This window comes from Podarcis pityusensis (assembly GCF_964106645.2).
Source record: "Podarcis pityusensis genome assembly, chromosome: 16".
Taxonomy (NCBI): Eukaryota; Metazoa; Chordata; class Lepidosauria; order Squamata; family Lacertidae; genus Podarcis; species Podarcis pityusensis.
This window is the reverse complement of record NC_138041.1, coordinates 17,414,168-17,436,279: the sequence shown is the minus strand read 5'-3', so window position 1 is coordinate 17,436,279 and position 22,112 is coordinate 17,414,168. Positions and strand designations below refer to the sequence as shown.

The window sequence follows — 22,112 nt, the reverse complement described above, 5'->3', positions numbered from 1 at the left end:
GTAATGACTCACTTGGGATGCAGGTGAATGACGGCTGTTCCCATTGGCCGTTCTCCTGGCACCTGATGACAGGGGAGTGGCGCTGGGTGAACCCTTCTTGGCACCAGTACCGGATGAAAGAGTTGATTTCGTAACGCTGCTTTGGTTTGCCAAATATTTGGGCATCTGCCACCTCTGGGGGTTGGCCACAAAAGACTGGAGAGAAGGTGAACAGGGTCAACATCTACTGGTATATTCTCAGTCATGTACTGCCCCAGCAAATTAGCAAAGGTTATAACAAATGATATGCTCAAAATGAGAGAGTTTGGGGTATGAACTTCTCCAATTAGGACCTTTCAGGCTAATTGCAAGCTGAGCCTGGTTAGAAAGTCAGATTCAGATTAGATGGCAAGATGAGACAGCCTTCAAGGAGGATTGGATAATGTTTGTAGATTACTTAAAAAACTATTGTAAACATGCTAAAACACTAGCAGGTTTGGAGTAAGTAAAGCAGTAAAAGCTATACTGAGAATAAGGTGGAGGAAAGAAGGTATAGATTAATAATAATATGCAGCAGCAATAGATAATCAGAGGGGACCATGGAAGGGTGGAGGGGAAGTCAAATACTATGTGAATGTACATTGGAAAATGTCAGATTAATTGTAAATTTGGAAATTCTATAAATAAAATAAAAAAGAAACTCAGATTCAGCTTGCCTTTCATGCCAATGCCACCAATTTTTCTGGTGCCTGGGACACAATAGCATGTGCTATCCCAATAGGTTGGCAAACATTAGAATCACTCAAAATGAGGGAGTTTCGAAGACAAACTTCCCCAGTTCAGAACTTCCAGGCTAATAAAAAAAACTGAGCCTGGACTTGTCCAAAGGTTGGATTCAGCTTGCAATTAATGTCACAGCAACACACCCTTTTTCATTAGTGTCTGGCAGGGCTGACCTACCCATGAGGCAAGGTGTTAGTTCTTTTCTTTTATCACTTTCAAAAGATGCTTAGGTTTCCACAGTGGTGGTAGTCATCCCCTACCTGTTTGCACCCAGGTATGCAGCCTCTGAACAGGGAGGTTCAATTTAAGCATTATGACTAATAGACACTGATGGCCTTAACCTCCATCAGCATGTCCAAAATGCTTTTGTCAAAGTTATCGTCAAATATTATCGAATCCAAAAGTGAGTTACTTATGCACATATATTTAGAAAATGTCAGCAGGAGGAATATTTCGACCTGGTTTTAAAAGAACTAATACTGCCTGTTTCTGAGATATTTTCACCTTCACACAAACTGGCACCACATATTTAGGATAAAAAGGTAAAGGGACCCCTGACCATTAGGTCCAGTCGTGGCCGACTCTGGGGTTGCAGCGCTCATCTCGCTTTATTGGCCGAGGGAGCTGGCGTACAGCTTCCGGGTCATGTGGCCAGCATGACTAAGCCGCTTCTGGAGAACCAGAGCAGCGCACGGAAATGCCGTTTACCTTCCCACTGGAGCGGTACCTATTTATCTACTTGCACTTTGACGTGCTTTCGAGCTGCTAGGTTGACAGGAGCAGGGACCGAGCAACAGGAGCTCACCCTGTCACGGGAATTCGAACTGCCGACCTTCTGATCAGCAAGTCCTAGGCTCTGTGGTTTAACCCACAGTGTCACCCACATCCTTATTTAGGACACCTACCCACAAAAGCAGAAGTGCCTTTTTTTTCATCACAGCTCTGAGCACTGCATGCATGCTATTTTTTAAAAATTTTTATTTGCAAACTTACTTAATTGCAATCATTATACCTGATCAAAAATGGCAGCCATCTCTGCAAGCTGTATAATACAGATCATTGCTTGTGCAACACAGCTGGCACTTATTTCTGCTCCCTGCCCAGGGGTCAGATGATAACATTTTGAAAACTGCTGCCTGTTGGGGACTATTATCTGCAACAATGTATATATTGTTTCTCCCTTTTGAAGTTCAAAAACATGAACGACAAAACGTCACAAGTCTTGGTGGGCCTTTGGTCTTGGACTAGAGCGACAATTCTGAGTCAAAGGCCACAGCTGGGAAGGCCCAGAGCTCAAGGCTTACCCAGCCCCATTTTGCAGGTATAGGACAGGTGGTAGTTACAAGGCACGTCGCTCCACTTCCCTTCGTCATGCCAAACAATCACGACACAGTTCTCTCCAGACAGGAAATAGCTGTCGGGCTGCCCAGGATGCCAGTTCTCATAAAGCTACCCAAGAGAGAAAGAGAGAGAGAGTCACTAAATGACAGCAAGCGTGAACAGTGTCCCTGTTCCAGGCCAGTGGCATCTTCCAAAAAGGTGCCAAGTTTAATCTCCGATAGCATGTCCAGGTAGGATTGGGATCCTGGAAAGGTACTGCCAGTCCGTGCAGGCAATACTGAGCTTGATAGTCTGGTCTAAGGCAATTTCCTATGCTGTTCCTACAACCCACCTTTCTCAGAATAATTAGGCACTGATCTGCATGTAACAGAAGCCTTTGTTTTTATTTATTTATTTTAAAGCATGCATAATACAGTATTTTTTTTGCAAACATCACTTACCAGAGGACTCCCCTCTGACCACTGGAAGTCGCCTTCAATTGTCCGGTCATTCAGGCCGATCCACTGATACTCCTTGTACCTATCTAGAAGCCAACAAGATTTGAGGATGGATGAAGAAGAATGAGGCACAGAGACACGGCAATTAGGAAACTACTTGAAGTCGTTAACAACAGCCCTGCTGTGCCATCAGATGACTCTAGGTGGCAGCCTAGGATAACGTTCCAGGGTGGGCTGCAGTGTCCTTGAGGCTTCATGGGGAAGAGATACTTTCCTGAGTTTGGATTTGAAATTATAGAAACTCTCTCTTTGAAAGAAGTTGTTAGAGATGGCATGGGGAGGGCAAAAATGTCAATTCTGGTTTCTCTCCATTTCTTAGGTTTGTTTGTTTTTTGTTTAATAAAATTTCGTCTAATAAAATTCAGTTTCCCCACCAATCCGCAATTTTTAAGAATTCATTTTGTATTGCACTGTGCTACACCACTGTAATCTTTTTCATTTTCTTTATATTGTTTAATTTTGTTTAAGTCTTCATGAAAAATTGTTGTGCATTTTAGTGCACATTTTCCCTAATATATACTTCACTGTACACAGTTTTGCCTAATAAAATGCATTTTTGAGGGTTATTTTCAGTAGCTGATGAATTTGAATGCACACTTTCCCCTAATATACACATTTTTGTACTGCTGGATTACTGCCACATTAACTAAGCCCATGTTACTGAAACCCCTGGCGGGCATACTGTTGATGAAGTTCTGTTCTTCCGGTGTCATGATATTAGCCAGGTGCCCTCCGAGCTTCCTGCACTGGGTCTCAGCATCCTCCCAGCTTCTCCGGGTGGAGAAGTGCTTGTAACAGAACCCTTGGAAGCTGTCCCAGCCAGGCCGGCATTTTTCCAGGTCTTGGCAGAAAGAAAGGAGAGAGACAAAAATATCAACTAGCCTACTTTGCAATAAAAAGGTCGCCTGATTAAAGGCAGCTTAGCTACACTATGTGTGAAATGTTCCATTAGATCTGCACATTCTCACATTAAATATAAATATACAGGAATTTGCAGGAAATAAGCAATGGAATAAAGGTGTTATGACACTCACTTATAAGAAAAACGCTCCCTCCTTCATAACGTAACAATGGCCCAAAATAAAACCTAAAGTCCAGATTTTTTAACGTTGGGCAGCTGAAAGTTCCAGGGGGTCCCCCTCTCTTGTTCCTCAATGATCTCAAATATCAGCTTCCCTGGAATGGGTGAGAGAGATGCTGTAGCCTTGCCAGTGAAGGCTATTGACAGGAAGAGCATGACTCTCAAATAAAAGGCACAGACCTCTTGATTCCTGGCTTAGGTACTGTTTCCTTGAAGACAGATATACTATTCTCCTTCCCTTTCTCACTTTGCTTTTAGTGTGGGTGCTGTGGCAAATTGTCATGCTCACATTCTAGGCCAGCGAGTGGTACCATCCTCTGGAGGGTGGTGGTACAGTGTAGGGGTCATGCTAAGAGGCAAAGGGGTGGCAGGGGGATGCTGGGGGTATAAATCACTTTGAAAAGCTGGTATCATTGGATCAAGTCCTTCTGTTTTGTTGAATTAATTAAACGAAATAGCTTTAAATGGATTTTGAATCAATGTGCAATTAATGGTTACTGTTCTGAATTCTATTGAGTTACTATCTTCCTTAGGGGAACATGCAGACTGCTATTCTGTATAATAGGGAGGTTGAGGGTACCAGGGATGGGTTTATGGAACCGGGGGGTGGGGAGCTTTGGAACCACTGCTCTAGGCTTTTGGGATAGTCAGGACTGTTTAAATCTTTAAGATAGAGAACAATGCTGTATGATACATGCTGTATGATTTACTGTCTGATTATTATTGGTAACCTTGCTGTTTGAAACAGCACCCGTATACTCAGTGACTTTTATTTCATGCAATGAACACATCTTCCTTTATTCCTCCAGTGTGTGAACTTCTTGTGAGCATAAGGCAGGAACACATATTCATGGCGGGCACATAACTCCAGTCAAAGATCTTAAACCTCTTGGGAGCGTCCATAGACAAGTGGTTGGTGGGCACTGTGTGGGTTCAAACATATACCTTGCAGCAGACTCAGTTGTTCTACTCACCGATCTCACAAGCATCTCCTCCGTAGCCTGGTAGGCAAAGGCACCCTGTGTGGTCCCCTTCTTCAGTGCAGGTCCCTCCATTCCTACAGGGGTTTGGGATACAGTCACCTGGAAGCAAATGGCCAGGAAGAGGATGCTCCAGTCAATGAAGGCAGGAACTTCACTTGCTGGGCAGAGCCATGCCCACTTAGAGGAGGGGCCTTGGCAAACCACTGCAGGTACAACATTGCAACCATGTGCAAACCACAACCACACACACTCAAAACAGACCCACACCATACATTTAAAGCCCATCAAGCTTCCCCACATCACACTAGGATGTCCCTATTTTCATGGGAGAAATGTTGGAAGGTAGGGAATAGGATGCCGCTATTTTCATCAGAGAAATGTTGAAGAGTATGCTATCCCAGCAATAAGGCTTGAAAATAGTGTTTTTGTTTCCCCCTGCCCCATGTTTAATCACGGTGGAATGATCTTCTGAAGAGGCCTAGCTGGGGAGGCAAGAGTTAACCTTTTCCCCTACACTGCTGCTATCTCCAGAAAAAAAAACCGCACACACTCCTGCAATAATTTGGCTTTTAAACCTCCAATAAAAGCTTTTTTTGAAGCTTAATTGCAACAATTGATGAACAATGGGGGTGGGGTCACAGGTAGGGAGGGGAGGCTTAACCTTTACATATTCAGTTGTGACCCCCCCCCCCCAAATCCTCCATCCCCCACTGAATTAGGCTTGAAAAAGGCTTTCTATTTGCTGCAATAGAAGTGTCATTTCAAGCCATTCTGGTTGCTAATCTCCTACAGGGCCAAGTTCCAGACTTTGGTGCTAAAATACTGTAGGATAACCAGCCACATATAACCAAAATGCTTAAGTGTAATTAATGCACAAAGGGGTTAATGCCAGAGAGTATTACGCCAGAGTCCTGCCACGTGTAGCTAGGTCACTCCTCTCACCATGGGAGGAAGGAAGCCAGGTATATTGTTTGCCTCAGTCTAACATGTGCACTCCAGTCTATAAAGAGGTCTGAGCTGGTTGCTCCAAGCTCAGACCACATGACTTAAGCACGCACACACAGCCACCCTTGTGTTCTTATACAAATAATTTAGGAACTTCCACCACTTTGGAACTAACATAAGTTTTACTGCCTATGTTTTTTGACTGCTGTATGGAAAAGCACATGAACCTGATTTTTGAAGAGTTTGTAAGTAAACCATTTTTACCTTACCAGACATGTGGTCTTTTTCTGTGCTGGGGGAAGTGGAAAACTTTGGACGGAACTTAGAATGACGTATTTTAAAGGTCCAGCAGCCTATATTTCCATGTTTTAATTGGCTGCATATTTTGTGGTTTTAATTCTCTACTGGTGTTCTCTCAACCAACACATGTAAGGCTCTATGGTTTACTTGACAGGCTGCATTATCCTTTATTTAAATCACCTTTATATTAATAAAGTAGGTAAAGCTTATTTCAGCAAGGAGAAGGTGGGGCAGATGACCATAAGGAGAGTTTGCTGGATCAGGCCATTGAGCCATCTAGTTGAACTACATGAGCATCACAGCTCTGTGAATAAGTCCTTTCTTTTGTTTGTCCTGTATCTTCCAATATTCAGCTTCGCTGGATATCCTTAAATTCTAGTGTTATGGGAGAGGGAGACAAGTATGTCTCCATCCACTTTCTCCATGCCGTTTATAATTTCATAAGCTTCTATCATGACGCCTTTCCTGTCAACATTCAGATACACTGAAGTCCCTTGGTTCTAGGAGGATAGATTCTTCAATGTCTTCAACAGGAACCTGCATGTCCAGAGGTGGTCTACCTCAGAATGCCACTTTGCTGGGGGCAAACAATGGGGGGAGTGTGGCTCTACTGTTCTGCTGTGGATTTCCTGGAGGTATCTGCTTGGTCACTGCAGAAAGTAGAATGCTAGGCTGGATGGTCCCACAGCCAGACTCTTCTTACACTGAAACAGTTAATATTGGTAGTGTAGAACTTATTTATTATCAATTAATTCATTAATTAATTTTGTATACTGCCTTTCATCTGTAGATCTCAGGGTGGTTCACAACTTATTGCCCAGCAACTCCAGACCAGATGGTTTGCCCCTTTGTGGCCCATCACCCTTTGCCTCCATCTTGCTGCAGCCATATGATACATTTAAAGCATCATTAAACAGTCATGGCTTCCCACAAAGAATGCTGGGCGGTGTAGTTTCTTAAGGCACCTGCCACTCTGTGTGTTGCTGCAAGCAAAACTCACCAAGAAATGACCCCCGACGTGTTGTAATTTTCCTCTTTGGAGTTTGTGACTTGGTGTAACTTTTAAAATGTTGGTGTCCATTTTATTTTACTCTATGCTACTCTTCTATTTATTTTATCCCACTATACACATCTGGATAATGTGTTCCGTCTGCCTCTTATTCTTCTGCTTTAATACTTCTCATTAACCCTTGCAATAAAGATTTGATTAATAAAAATTGACAATTTTACTTTTTAGCATGTGTGTGTGTGTAGCAAGAAGCTAAGACAGGAATAAATGTGTGTGACTGTGTATGCATTCAGTTTATTCCTGCAATTTATATATATATATGTTAGTTTTAGAAACATTTTTAATTAAGTTTAATACAAAAAATAAGTAAATTAGATAAATAGATAAGGTGGGAAGAAGACTGGGGGACCGTGCAAAAGATCTGGTGCTAGGGCCTCCTGATGACAATTCTGATGATGATTAAACTCTCTGCACCAGCTGTTTCAAGGAGGACTTTCTAAGTTTTCACCATGTTCAGAGAGCTGAGCATACAAGCCCTCTATAAAGCAGAGCACATGACTACATATTTTCTCTTCATCTCCTGAGCTGGAGGCTAGAGAAACACAGACTTGGGCTCTCCCAGACCATTGCTATTTTGTAAGTGGGATTCAGTCACATACCAGCAAATTCAGGTGGCACAATTAAAGTGCATTTGTTACTCTAATATATAAATATTTGTACTGGACTTTTTGCAGTAAGGAAAGTGACAAAGAAATGCAATGAAATGTGTGAGATAACAATTGCTTGGCGTGGCATCATATAACCTCCCCGCCAACAAATCAGAATGAATGTGCAGTAAATGGATCATCTGAAAGTAACCTTGGAGATTTATTGGCTGTTATCATAGAAAAGAAAGCAAAATTCTTTGTTCCACCATTCCCATTATTCAGACACTGAATTTCCCCACAATATCCTTCTGTGAGGGCTCATAGTTTGCTGTCCCTTCCCTTAGAAAGCCCAGATTGTGCCCAGCACTATCTTTAAAAAATCCTTCTATGCCAACTATAGACACACAAGCACACACCCACACACCCACACCCACAGCGCCAGTATTGGACTTAGATAGGCCAACATGCTTCCAAATTTTTGCTTAGTCACAAAGCATGCTAAGGTGGCCTTGGGCAAGTTGCCATTACTTTAACCTAAACAACCTCCTAAGGCTGTTGTGAGGATAAAAGAAGGCCACAGGCATGTCACATGCACCAAGTAGGCAGGGTGCAAGACCAATCCTTCCACGAGGGAGAGTGAGGCAAGTGCCTCAGGCAGCAAATTCTGAGGGGGGAACAGTGGCTAAAAATGTGTGCCATGTGGTCTGCCCTGCAGCCCCTAAGCTAGTTTGCTGCCTTAAGGATGTGGTGGAGAACTCTGCTCCATCACCAGCGCTGAAGTAAGATTCAACCATTAGTTTACTCAGATTTTGTGCGCAGGATGGGGAATGCACCATCTTGTCCTTTGCTTCAAGCAGCAAAATGGCTTGGGCCACTCCTGGCAGGGTGAGATGGATGCCTCTTATCTCTAGCTTGCTTCCATAGACCACAATGCCCAGAATTCTTTGAGAGAAAGGATGTGCTTTGAAGGTATAGTGTGTATGCAGACAATATTGAGGTAGATTGACCAATGAACTGAATCAATATGAGACAGCTTCCTATATTCTCTCTCTCTCTCTCTCTCTCTCTCTCTCGCTCTCTCTCTCTCTCACACACACACACCCCCACACCTAATATTTGTAATCATCACTCATGAGAATATGGCTCTAAGATCAGTGTTGAACAAGGGTTTAAGTAACATTAGGGATATTAATTCATTAGTGTGGAAGGAAACAAATAAGCAGAGGAGCAATGTGAGGGGAAAAAACACAAGACACACACAATAGGGTACATACATCCAGCCAGATGGCCTTCTTCTAGAAATTTTTTTAATTTTTTTCTCTCTTTTTTTATTAGTCTCCTTGTTATGACCAGTGCTGTCCTCATTCCCGGCTTGTTTTTCATGGAAATAGTCATTAAAACACTTCATAGAAGTAGGAGAGATTTAAAGAGCATGCACTCTCTAAGACTATTTTGTTTGTTTGTTTGACAAAACATGTGCTTCTCTGGGTCTTTATACCTTTCCCAATCCAGGTGATGTGGGGGGGAGGAGAAATGGGGGGTGGGAGAGACATATACAAAGAGAAAAGCGTGGCTTTGGGGGGAACATCATTAGGGTTTTAGTGGGAAAGGTCAGCCAAAATAGTGGCCAAGAGCACCAAGGCAGTGCAGGCAAAAGGGTTACCTGAAATGTTCCCACCTGATCCAAGGCTGGCACTTTCTGTGGGCAGGACAGGCAGAGGGTGGGCAGTGGTCAAGGAGGGCTCTGTGAACAGAGGGCTCATGAATGGTGAGCCTGATATGTCTCCAGAGATGACCTCGGCAAGTGAGGGGGCATCTTCTTTCTCCCCATCGTGCTCTTCGCCATCTCCAGTTGGCACTGGGCCAGCCATAGTGGTTTCCCTTTCTTCATCCGATTCTTCTGCTGACAGGTCTGGCGTGGTGTTCTCAGTGGCCTCCTCAGTCTCATGGTCCTCCCCAGGAAGCTGGGTGCTAACTGCATGTCCTGAGTCAACCACAGCCTCTTTGGGACTGGAAGTTGCAAACCCTGTGGCAACGGCAGGTGAAATCCCGGCAGACCCAGAATGCTCCTCGCTCTCTTCAGACAGGCTGGCAGCTGTGGTGCTTGAGGATTCTGGGACCACCCTCTTCCACACTGCTGTCCTCTCCACAGTTGCAGCTGTTCCCGGAGGCACAGCCCCTGAAAACTCTGCATCGACTGAGTCGCCAGGATGACCAGGGACGTGGGTGCTTGTGAATCCAGGAACAAGCCCACTTTGCAGGGCTACATGCATGTGGGTCTGCTCAGCAGCTGCAGAGGAGTTTTCAGGCAGCCCCGAGTGCTCAGGCTGATGAGGAACAATGCCAGCTTTTTCAGGATCACTGTAGCTGATATTTTGAGCCACCTGCTCTAGAGGGACAACCTTCCTTTCAGCTGCAATCTCTGAGGTGGAGGGTGATGACGATGGGTCTTTATGCAGCTCTTCAAAGTCACTTGCTGCTTGGCTTCCTCCGCCAGTGGAGAGGCTGTCAGAAGAGTCAGCTTCAGTGGTGCCTTCTCCTCCATGCTCTTGAGAGGGTGCTAGGGCTGAACCTGCAGGGCCATGAAAGCCATGGGGTTCATCCTCATCATCTGATGTGCTGAGGTCTGGGGAGGTTTGGGACCATGCCTGAGTGGTGCTTTCCACCTCATCTTCTGCTGTGGACTCAAACTCCTCTGGAGCTGCTTCTGAAGGCCCGGGCAGGTTTTGTTCTTCATCAGATTCCTCTTCTACTGGATGGCCTAGATCAAACATCTCATCTTCCTCAGTGCTCTGGGCTTCTTCTGTCTCTTCCTCTGCAAAATTGAAAGGAAGGAAATGAAATCTTCCCAAAGGTGGGAATTGTCCTTAGACACTGCACTTAGAAAGACAATTGGTTTGTAGATTTGGATCAAGATCTGAATAACAAGAAACTGACCTTGCATCTTTTGACAGTGGCCTGGAACACAACTGCCAAGTTTTGGAAGACTTTTGATCTTAATTATCCAGACTATTGATATTCCAAGACTTGGCAAATTGCTCTTCTTGAAAGAGCTAAGTGTTCAAGTGCTCGAGATTCCCTCCTTGCCATTTGGTCTAATTTTATTTCATACACAAGCACAGTGTCAGGTCCAAACATCTTTGCAAAGGTTGGGATTTAGTAGAGTTAAAGGTCTCTTTTAAATCTTTTTTGAAATGAGACATTTTAATTGTTTTGCTTTAGACCATGGAACCGATGGTAATCGTGGACCACACATCCTTTCTCTTTTGGTATGTTTCATTATAGACTCAGTAATTCACATGCTTAGCTATATCCTTTATTTTCTTATTGGAAATTGCTGACAGCTTAACATGTTTAAGATAATTTTTCTTTCTGTATGTTGTTATTAAAATTCAATAAAGAGAGAAAGAAAAGAAAGACAAATAAACCCAGGAGGTACTTGCAGATCTATTCTAGGGTTAGGCAACCCTTGACTCTCCAGTTGTGGTTGGATTCTAACTTCCAGCAGCAAGCAGAGTCAGCAGATTACAAATTATGGGGGTTGTAGTCAACAATATCTGGATGATTAGTTAGTTACCCCTGGCCTAATCAACAGTGAGATTCAACAAGTGTCTCCCATTTCATGGTTAATGATGTGTCCACATTTGCATGTGTGGGAGAGTTTACCTCCTCTGTTTGTGTGGGCTTTTTTTTTTTTTTTTTAAATGGAGCACTCAAATAAGATTGGGGGGGCAGACAGGAGAGACACCATTACCAATTGCAAAATTTGGATTCTGAATTGAATGGATGAGCACAACATAAATGTCTTGGATTTGCCAGAAACTGCCAAATGCAAAATACTGCACCGCATTAGCTACCCAGTGCTGTCAGGTAGTTAACTGCCAATTCATGCCAAATATTGGCAAAAAAGTACCAAATACTGGGTGTCAGGTACTTGTGTACAGTACACATTTACTCACTGACTATGGAATGAACCGTAAAATTCATTTTCCTGGAATCTCCATTTAAAAGGAACTTTGATAGGAAGGTGCAAAAGAGGGGTCTCTGTATCTGTATCTGATACAGTACTTATTTTTATTTATTAATTATTTGTTTTAATAATTTGTATGCTGCTTAATTACAGTCGTCTCAATAGAGTAAGACTAAAAATGAGTTCAAACTATAAAGTCAGAGTTCCGCTGAAAAGCTTGATAGAATAATGAAGTCTTCCGTCAGGGCCAGAAGTTCAACAGGGCCTGTCTGACTGCAACAAGAAGGGAGTTCCACAAAACTGGGCTCACAATACTGAATGTGCATCTGAGCTGTGCATCCAAGCCATGGGGCACCACTATTGGCAGCAGACCATAAGGGTTTCAAGCATTTCCAGCCCGACCTGGAAATGCCATGGATTGAAAATGGGACCTTGTGCATACAAAGCAGGTGCTCTAGCAGTGAGCAGCAGCTCTTCAAGGGCTGAGTTTTATGGGGTGCAAATCTCTCTCTCTCTCTCTTTTTCTCCCCCTAACTTGTGTTAGCACCCAAGTTTTTGTTTCTGTCCAGATGATGTAGGATGGATTATGCAGCTCAGAATCATTTTTTGTTTATTTTTGCATAATTTATGCAGTCTGAAGAATTCAGGGGTTTTATGAGCAAAATTGTCCCATTTATTTATAGAACTTTAATTTCATTTGTTTTGTTTCTCACCACAGACAATCCTCAGCTCTCTGGATCAATATCACACTGTTCTCAGTGGTAGCCCCAGTTGTCCAGATGTGAGCATTGTGTTTGTACAGGGTCTACATGCATGAAACCCAATGGGCATAGCCCACAATCTTACAGCCCATTCCTAGTAGGGGATTAAAAGGACTGACCTTTCAGTTTAGAATGTAAGAAGAGCCTCCTAGATCAGGCCAATGGCCCATTTAGTCCAGCATCCTGTTCTCACAGTGGCCAATCAGATGCCTGTGGGAAACCCACAAGTGGGATCAGAGCACAAGAGCACTCCCTCTCCCCTCTTGTGGCTTCCAGTAACTGGTATCCAGAAGCATTACTGCCTCCAAACTGTGGAGGCAGAGCATAGCGAACATGGCTAGTAGCCACTATCCCAAATGAATTTGTCTAATCTGATGGCCATCCAAGTTGGTGGCCATCACTGCGTCCGGCGGGAGCAAACTCCATTTGCACAATTTTATAAACTTCTATTAGTATATCACCTATAACTCACCTTTTCTCTAACTAACAAATCAAAACACTGCAACCTCTCCTCATAGGGGAGTCACTCCATTTTAGTTGCCCTTTTCTGAACCTTTTTCCAGAGAAGTTTCCTTCTTACCCAAAGGGTTATCTAGTCGAACCCTCTGCAATGCAGGAATCACAGCTGCCCAACCCTTTATGATCCTCAGACCTTTCTTCTCTTCACCTACCATGCCTGTGTCTCCCTGGGCAACCTCCATCTCTTTCTTTTCCCCCTTCCTCATCTCTCTGTCCTGGACTGAAAGCACAGCTACCTGGGCCTGCCTCAGGCCCTTGTGGGGCTGTCTCTTCAGGGGCACTGCTGGGCTTTTGCTGCTGAGCCTCAAGGTTGTCCTGCAAAAGGGGCACGGAATAAATGGCCCCTCTGGATTCCTTCGCCACCTCACGCTCCGCTTTGGGCAGCCGCAGCTCTTCCATCTTTTCTGTCACAGTCACAATCTCCTTGCTGCCCTCTGCCTCGGGGACTGGAGACTCAGAAAAAGGGCTTGTCTCTTCTGTGGGCAGAAAGAAAGGGGGTGTTACTGCCTCTGGGGGTACTTCAGAAACATCGTTTCAAAGCAGCCTGGGCAGGAATGCTGAGCTCACTCACATAGGGGTAGGCAAGACAGGGCAGGGTTTCGCTGTTTGAGGCAAAGGACCAAGATGGCACTTCCCCCTGGTTCTGTGTACAGAAGACAACCAGACTGGTAGTTGAAGAATAACATTTCCCCTCACACGTGAGTGAGGGCAGCAGGCTAGTTTGCGGGAGCGTGGCTCCAGGGCAGGTCATGTGGCACACACAGGGGAATGGCCAGGGGGAGCCCACTGCTGCCCTTGCAGCAACTGCCACCTGAGGCAGTTGCCTCACCCAGCTGGCCCTAAAGTCATGTTTGTTTATTGACACATCTGGCCATGTTGAAAAGGGGGTCTGGGTTATGTCATACCACAGCATGGGTACATAGCAGGAAGTTAGCAGAACCCTTCCCTCTCCATGCGCCAATGACTGGCATAGAGAGGGAAGGTTGAGAGGTTCAGCCCCCACTTCCCTGCATGCTCCTTCTAATAACAAAAATGAACTTAGGTGGCTTTAAAAGTGGGTGAGAAAAATTCATGGTGGGCAGGTTTATCAATGGCAATAGCTTTGGCAACTATTTCCTACCAGCAGGATCAGAGGCACCAGGCCTCACTAGTTACTGGGGGTCAAGGTAGGAGGACTAGTTCTGCATCCTCCCCAAAAAAGGATGTGTCGCATCAAAAGAAAAGAGGGCATGGATTTGCATAAAATGTGCACATGGTGATTTATTTGTATAGAGTCAAATTTAGAAATAATTGCTGTAATTTAAACAGAAATGCAACACATCTCAGCACAGTGGGGAAGACAAAAGGTGGCTTTTGGGCTGGCTCAGACCTTTGACTCTGGATGAGCTCCCATAACCATCTCTTTTTGGTGGCTTCTTATTTTTAACTCAGACTTGGGATGGACAGTCCTCTATTTGAAAATAGGACACATGAGCCACCCTGACAGCAAGAGAGGGCTACTGTGTTTATGAACTTCCCAGAGGCATCTGAATGGCAGGGTAGGTCAAGTGAAAAGGTGTACAGAGCACCTTTAACACTTGTAGAGAAGCAGGGATTTCAGCATGTGCGCTGTGGAAAATTGAATTCTGGATCAGCTAGGGCTACTGGTTGACTACAGAAGGGCTCTTCTTGAGGAATTCAGGTGTTCTTAACATTGAACCCGTTTTAGACATGAATGGGGCAAATCACTCAGCCACAAAGCTCACTGAGTGACCTGGGATCAGTAACTACATCTCAAGGTAACCTACCACACAGGGTTTTTGTGGACATTCCATTTTAGACTCTGGAGGAATTTAACTACTACAGTAGTGATGGGGGGGGCGCTTTAGATAGTGATCTGTATTACCCTCCTGCCCAGATCACTCCACCCCTGCAAATGGTAGGGGTGGGGGTTGAAAGAAAGTCAAATTTGCCGGACTGCAACTCATTTCATCCTTTTGACTGTGTTATGGGGATTGGTGATGGAAATGGGGATGTATTTGATTTGGAAGATGGAGATTGGCAGAGAAGGGAAGGGAAGTGAGTAATGACAGTGTCCAAAGGGAATTATTCTAGTTTTACTCAGCTATAAATTCCATGGTGTCCATGGGATTTACTCTGTAAGAAGTGGGTTTAGGATGACGGCATCAGTTACTCATTATGCTGTTGCAGTCTGTTTATGAGCGTGGGTTTGCGGCAGGAACAGAGTTGACATTTTCAAAGAAAATTCAGGGACGTATATGTGCAAATGGTCGTGCCAGTGATGGTGCCTCCAACATCATCTCCCCATTCTCCCCTCTCTTTCCTGCACTCAAATATGACTGGGGTGGGGGGCACGCTGCTGCTTGCAGGTGGAAAACCCCCAGGGTGTATGCTCCCATACATGTCTCCATGTCTGAGGGTTTTCCACCTGCCTTCCCTTTTTAGCATTTTGAAACCAAGCCACAAGGGCATCACACACCACATTTTGAACACAGCTGCTTGCACATTTTGAACATGGAACTGCATGTGCTTTGCCCCATTGGCAAAAGACATAGGCAAGCCAGACTGCATTCTGAGGTCTCTTCCAGACAAAGGTTGCAAGCAGGCTTTACGGCACCCACTGTTTGTTTGTTTATTGAGCATTCATTCTGATTTGTTTGTGCGAAGGTTAGTGGATGGCATTTCAATTTGGTATCATGTCAAGTAATTGTTCTGATTTGCTGAAATGCATCTGTTGAAAATGCATTTGTTTGAAATTGGTTCAAGTTTGAAATTGGTTCAAATTTCAGATTGGTTGAAATGCTTGTAAACTCCCATGTCAAGCATTCATTCTGATTTGTTTGTGGGGAGGCTAGACAACATTGCCTCAAGCAATTGTTATTCCTCATGCACACACTTTCCAGTGCATTTTCCTGTCACTTTCCTTCCACCTCAAGAAATTAGGACTTATGGGGGGCAGCGCAGGGAGGACCAGGTTTGTTGTGCAAGAGTGCCAAATCCACAATAAGGAATGTGCTGATAATGCAATGTTGTCAGTATTTGACAGAATCCCACCTGCAGCATGGGAGCAGTCTAAAGGGACAGTGCCTTCTGTGAGGGCCCAGACTTCTGCCTAGTGGTACCACTATAACAAAACCTTTCCAAGGACCCTGCAGGAATTAAATCACATAAAACATTAGCAAACTAGGGGCTCATCCACACGTACCTCTGCTATGTGCTTTCTAGGCACAGGTCCGGGCTTTCCAGGTCTGTGTCCGAGCAGTTTTCCTTTGTCCCAACACTTTCCCTAGGAAAACTCATGTTTTACTGCAGAATTGGAGCAAACAGAAATCTGCAGCAAACCCAATTGGCGTTTGCAGTGATTCAGCAGTAAAACGTGGGTTTTCTCAGGGAAAGCACCAAGACAAAAGGAAAAAGATCCCAGAAACAGACCTGGAAAGAGTGGACCTGTGCCTAGAATGCACAGAGGAAAGGTGAGTGTGGATGAACCCTAGAAGTAATTGTTCAAGTGAATAGTGAATAGAGTTGCCACCTTTCCCCCACTGGCTCTGCTCTTGTGCTTTTGATAGGAGCCTCTAACACAGAGAAATTTAGCAGGTGTATCTCTTCCTAGCAAATGATTGGAAAAGTTTCACAGACTTAATTTATCTTGCGTTTTGTCCTCCAGGTGAGCAAGGTGGCAATCCTACTCAGAGTTTAGCCATACCAGAAGGATTGTTACCTCTAAAGCAATACACGTCATATTTGCTTTGGGGATCTGGAAATCCAGTCTGGTTGCGAAAGAGGAAGATGGTTTTGACTCCTGAGACGTTTCCTCCACACTTCTCCCGTGGGGTGACGATGGGGTACCGCACACTTCCGTCTGCCAGCCAGCCAGGGTTGCAGTGGTCCAGACCTTCATTCCATGCTGCATACAGCTGGCCTGTTGTGGCAATCTCCACTCCCAGAGACTTACACTCAGCTTTGGCCTCCTCCCAAGTGAATTTCTCTGGAGAGCTCACCACAAACAGCTCTCCTGCAACCAGAGACAAGTTGAGCATCAGTGTTTAAAGAGATAACAACAAAACATGTTTTGGCTGGAATTAAAAGAAGCATATTTACTTATCTGTTAAAACAGGAGTGACTAATCTGTGGCTCTCCAGATGTTCTATTTATTTAATCACATTTATAAATTGTATTTAATATTTGATTAATATTTCAAAATATTTTATTAATATTTGAAAAAGCTCCAAGCAGCCTTACAAAGTATGTGTTATTCGACTTTCATCTCCCATCAGCCCCTGCAGCCAGCGTGGCCAATAGGGATGTTGGGGGGCCACAGGTTCCTCACCCCATTTTAAAATGCTTAAGACAAAGAAACATCCCAGCCAGGCAAAAGTACTTGAGGAGGGTGCAAAGCAGGACCGGTGAGAGGTGTGGCCTGGGGAGGGTCCAAGGAAGAGTCCCAAGAACTGGACATAGATGCCTGGAAGGTTGTATTTGGCCTCTTGCCCTGAGGTTCCCCACTCCTATACTAGATGGTAAATTAATGTTACGTAAGGGCTTCCTGAAGCTTGTTATCTGGGGAGAAGCACTTAGGTACTGCTCCTTGGTGTGAGAAGAGGGGGCTTCTTCCTTCAGTTCAGGTGGCAGGCAAGGCAGTGACATGGGGCACGGCATTCTTGGGGTGGCACCCTCTTTATGGGACTCCCTCCTCAGTGAGATTATGCATGTTTTGGTGACAGATGCAGATGACTGGTATTGCACCTTTTAATAATGTACTTAGGTTTATTTTACAAGACAGTATATAGTATGCTCTGTTGTTGTTTTAAATTTTTTATCATTAAATTCTTACAACATTGTAAAACTTAAAATAAAACATCCCACACTGGCCCATAAGATAAAATTTAGGCAATACATCAGAAATGGCATCTAAATAGGATAGTAAGTGCCTATCTCATTCAACAATTTGCAATGTACACTTTATGCTAACCAGAAAGTTTCATATTGTGAACTGAGTCCTCTGTTTTCATTTCCAGCCATGTACATAATAAAGCTGGACCAATCTACTGTGAAAGCATCCTTATGTTTCAAACCTTGTGCCAGTTTTATTTTATTTGCCAATTTTTCCACAGGAGCTATTTGCCATTGTACCAGTTTCCCAAAGAAGCACCCTCCAGTTTCTTCCAGTACCTCATTATTACAAGCCTGGCTGCTAGTAAAATATATCTTATTTGGATTAGGTTAATGTTACCTCTTGTAAAACAATTGAGCTGAGCCAGCTTTGGACATTTAAAAGTGTTTTGTCCAGTAATTACTTTTATTTCAACAAATGCTTCTTCTCAGAACTGAGCCACTTTCCTATATGCCCACCACACATTCCACAACCTCTCCAGCAATTCAGTGAATATAAGGAGATAATATGGAATCTTCAACCGGTCCAGACTTGAGACTCACCTCTGACTCCCAAGCTGCGACATTAGTCCCACTTTCATTTTCTCATTTTTGATATATACTTAATAGTGCCAACAACAACAACAATTGTTACATATACCCCGCCCATCTGACTGCATTGCCCCAGCCACTCTGGGTGGCTTCCAACAGAATATAAAAAAACATAATGAAACATCAGACTTTAACAACTTAATTTTATTTCACCCTAAAATGGCAATTCAGAGAGCAACATACCTACTGTTCCTCAGCATTACAATGAAATGAAAACTAGTCCTGCAATGGGGCAGGAGAAAGGCATGAGCATGTAGCTGGCCAGAAATACGTATCTTATTTTTAAAATGTCTTGTGCCTTTCTCTTGCCACATTTCAGCACTCATGGAAACTGATAAAACAAGCATTTCATCAGAAGAATGCCTCCTTGTCAAGAAACACATGTAGTGCTCCTTTGGTCTGGTCGGTCTAAACTGGAATCATGGAAGCAACAGTTTTGCAACAAGCTACCTCGTGTGGCAATGCAACTCACCTGTGGGACTCATCACACTGGTTGAAAATCTATGGGCTAAAAGCATAGGCATGAGATATCATTTTGCAATATTTTAAGTGGTATCTCATTTGTTGAGATTGAGAGAGACTAAAAAGGGAAATTCCGCTCACGGAAGTCCAGAGCTCTTCACTGATAGTAACCTGCAATGTTGTGGTAGTATGCTGTGTTGTAAGTGCGGGTCTGGAGGAAGGGGTGAGGTATAAAACACTGACATGAATGAGTGTCTGGTTGATGGGCTGTATTTGATGGAACGGATCACAAGTTCAGCAGGCAATGCAACACTTAGCTACTCTATACATCCCACAGCAAAGGGCAACATGAAGACTCTGATTTCAAAGGGCAAGGATATTTTGTCAATCTAACTCACCATACAGTTCTTCAGCATAGCAATAGACGTCATACATGTCTTCTGGGTCCACTACCCCATAGTTACGGACACCCGGAAACCCATCCATGTCTCCGTAACAGGCTTCACGAGGGGTCTGTATGGGGTACCTGAAGATAAGAACAGTGTTCAGTGTCATAGCCCCAGACTAGGATGAATCAGAGCCCTCCACCAATGGCAGATTGGGGAAAGAGATGGAACTACTCACTGGTATGTTCCACATACAGCTGCTGTCACTGGGCCTAGCAAGAACTTCCCTGAACCTCAAAGGGACCCCTTTGTCACCAGACTCTGAGGACTGGTTCAGAGACTCCTCAAGAGTCAGAAGGGTCAGTAGAGATATCCCCACAGCTTGTAATTCCAGGGCCTAGAAGGAGACAATGGCTAAAGAGGAAGGCACCACTCAGGCAGGATGGCTATGGCCCAAACCTGAGGCCTAGGGAATGTCACAGGGAACAGCCCTGGTGATGCCATTAAGTATGACACATTTAAGCATTAACTGCAGTTGCTGAGAGCATACCATTCAACTTTGCATTAATAATGGCATATGCTAACTTATATTTATATACACCTCTGGGAAATTAAGGTGGTAGGTGGGTGGGGTCTCCTTAGTGCTGAGCTTTACGGTATGCCTTGCTGCTCTATAAGCGATGTAAAGCACTTTTTTTTAAAAAAAGGTTTAGCTTTTTTAAAAGGTGGGGAGGATATGAGCCCCTAGGACACTTCCTAAGATTATCCCTGGTCAAAGTTTCCATTAGAATGGACATGCACAATTTCATGAAGGGAACCAGGAACCATAGGAAATCTGGCTTCTCGTGGTTCTTTATTTCCCAAGAAAGGCCATTAGCATTCAGGGGCACCACGATCTTAAATTTCCCATGGCTCCTCAAAGCAGCTCTCCCATGAGCCACCCCCATCCCATTACTACCAGGTAACAATTGGAAAAGAAAAGTGATGGGGTGGCGGGTTCTCTAGCTGGACTGCATGCCCCCTTGTGGTCCCAGTGACCCCACTGGGAATGTGAGGTTTTGAACAGGTTCTTCCTAATAAATTATTTCTTTTCAAAATGAATACTTTCCACTGACCCCATTTCAAACAGAGCTGCAGGGAGTTTGAATTTCACTTATGCAATGCCTACAGAAAAAGCGGGAGGGATATTCCACAATGTCAGTGCTGGTTTCATAATGTGTGTAGCCCTTAGTCAATATTGAAAGAGCCTGGCTGCTGGATCAGGCCAAAGGCCCAGGTAGTCCAACCTCCTGTTCACAAGCAGTACATCATAAGCACAATGGCCACCTTCTGGCTCTATTCCCCAGCAACTGCTATGCAGAGAGACACGCTGTGCCTCTGATCCTGGAGGCAGCATAAATCTTGGGCTTTTATAGCTCCATAAAAATGTCAGCATTCCTAAATTTCAAAGCTAATAAAAACAACCAGTTCTTAAAAGATGGCTTGAGAGTCACATTTTCTCATTAGCACTGCATCAAACACCCAGTTCCAAAAGAGGCCAAGCCCTCCCTATCCTGGAAAGGTTTCCACCACCTAAAAGCGACGCCACCTGCCTAACCTCTGATGCAGCCTTTGTGAGCCTGGTATCCTCCAGATGCTTTAGACTACAGCTCCAACCACTCCCAGGTAGCATGGCCATTCAGCCTGGCAAAATGGCTAATGGGAGTTGTAGTCTGAAACTTCTGGAGGGAAACCAGGTTGGGAAAGACTGCAGATGAAGTTCCTCTGAAGACAGGCATTTCCCAGTACTCTTTTCCCATTGCACAAAGAAATGGTACAGTATGTGTATGCATTTTTGTGCATCACAAATTACAGTGCATGAGTGTGGAATCTGCCATCTGGAGTTGGGAATCCAGCATGCTGGCCTTCCTTTGATAATAAAAATAAGTGATAATGGAGGAAGGGGGTTACTAAATTAAGGATTAGGCAAATATGTGGCGGACTGGTCTCTCAATAGTGATGAGCCATGAGAGCTGCATGTAGGGCCTGATTGTTCCAGGGCAGTCTACCCCTGATTACCGGATACATCTGGAGAGCACCAGGTTGGGGGAGGCTGCTCTATAGGTTGCAGAGCAGAAGATAATCTCAAATAACAGAAACATTCTATTTCCAGATTTCCAATCCATGTATATATATGTATATGTATATGTATATGTATATGTATAGGTATAGGTATATGCATGCATACATACAAGGTCTCTGGCATCTTTCTATCATTTGCTGCTCGAGATAACCTTTTAACAGGAGGACTGCACTACATTTGAACATGTTTCATATAGACAATTTTGTATGGATACCTACTTAGACATGCGGAGTCCTTATATTAATTTATATTTTTAATTTGAAATAGATGTACTGGTGGTTACTGTATCCTTAATGTGAGTTGATGGTTTTATTATTATATTTCTTTATCATATCTTACTTTTTAATTATCATGTCTAACTTTTTAAATAATCTTTTAAATTTGTGGATAAAAAGTTGATTAAGAAAAATACTAGAGGAAGACCTTGAAATGATAATTCATTTGTTCACAGCAGCCAGAATGGTAATCTTCCAATAGCTGCTTCTATTGATGTTTAGCTTTCTAAAATTTGGAAGACGGCTACCATGATTAAATTAACAAATTTGATCAGAGGAAGAGAAGGTAGGCATAAAAATACAGTGGTGCCCCGCAAGACGAATGCCTCGCAAGACGGAAAACCCACTAGACGAAAGGGTTTTCCGTTTTTGAGTTGCTTCGCAGGACGAATTTCCCTATGGGCTTGCTTCGCAAGACGAAAATGTCTTGCGAGTCTTGAGATTTTTTTTTTCACTTCCCCCCCCTTTATCTAAGCCGCTAAGCCTTTAATAGCCTTTTAGCAGCTAATCCGCTAAGCTGATAAGCCTTTAATAGCCGCTAAACCGCTAATAGCGCTAATCCGTTAAG

At 43.9% G+C, this 22,112-nt stretch overlaps 1 protein-coding gene across 16 annotated transcripts in view; it reads right to left on the bottom strand.

Moving 5' to 3' along the window:
* The window catches only part of BCAN (brevican), a gene marked incomplete at its 5' end in the record, with an annotated part of 45,008 nt that overhangs the window by 598 nt on the left and 22,298 nt on the right, over positions 1-22,112 (bottom strand). For 12 of the 16 annotated variants that reach the window (XM_080984209.1, XM_080984217.1, XM_080984216.1 and 9 more), the window contains 9 exons: positions 13-195; positions 2,067-2,211; positions 2,544-2,626; positions 3,283-3,441; positions 4,656-4,763; positions 9,229-10,380; positions 12,968-13,291; positions 16,537-16,830; positions 19,160-19,287. In XM_080984209.1, the coding sequence (XP_080840335.1) occupies positions 13-195; positions 2,067-2,211; positions 2,544-2,626; positions 3,283-3,441; positions 4,656-4,763; positions 9,229-10,380; positions 12,968-13,291; positions 16,537-16,830; positions 19,160-19,287 (2,576 nt within the window). Of the gene's footprint in view, positions 1-12; positions 196-2,066; positions 2,212-2,543; positions 2,627-3,282; positions 3,442-4,655; positions 4,764-7,295; positions 8,618-8,656; positions 10,381-12,967; positions 13,292-16,536; positions 16,831-19,159; positions 19,288-22,112 lie in introns of those variants that run through there. The other 4 variants (XM_080984212.1, XM_080984215.1, XM_080984210.1 and 1 more) reach the window with 4 other exon arrangements.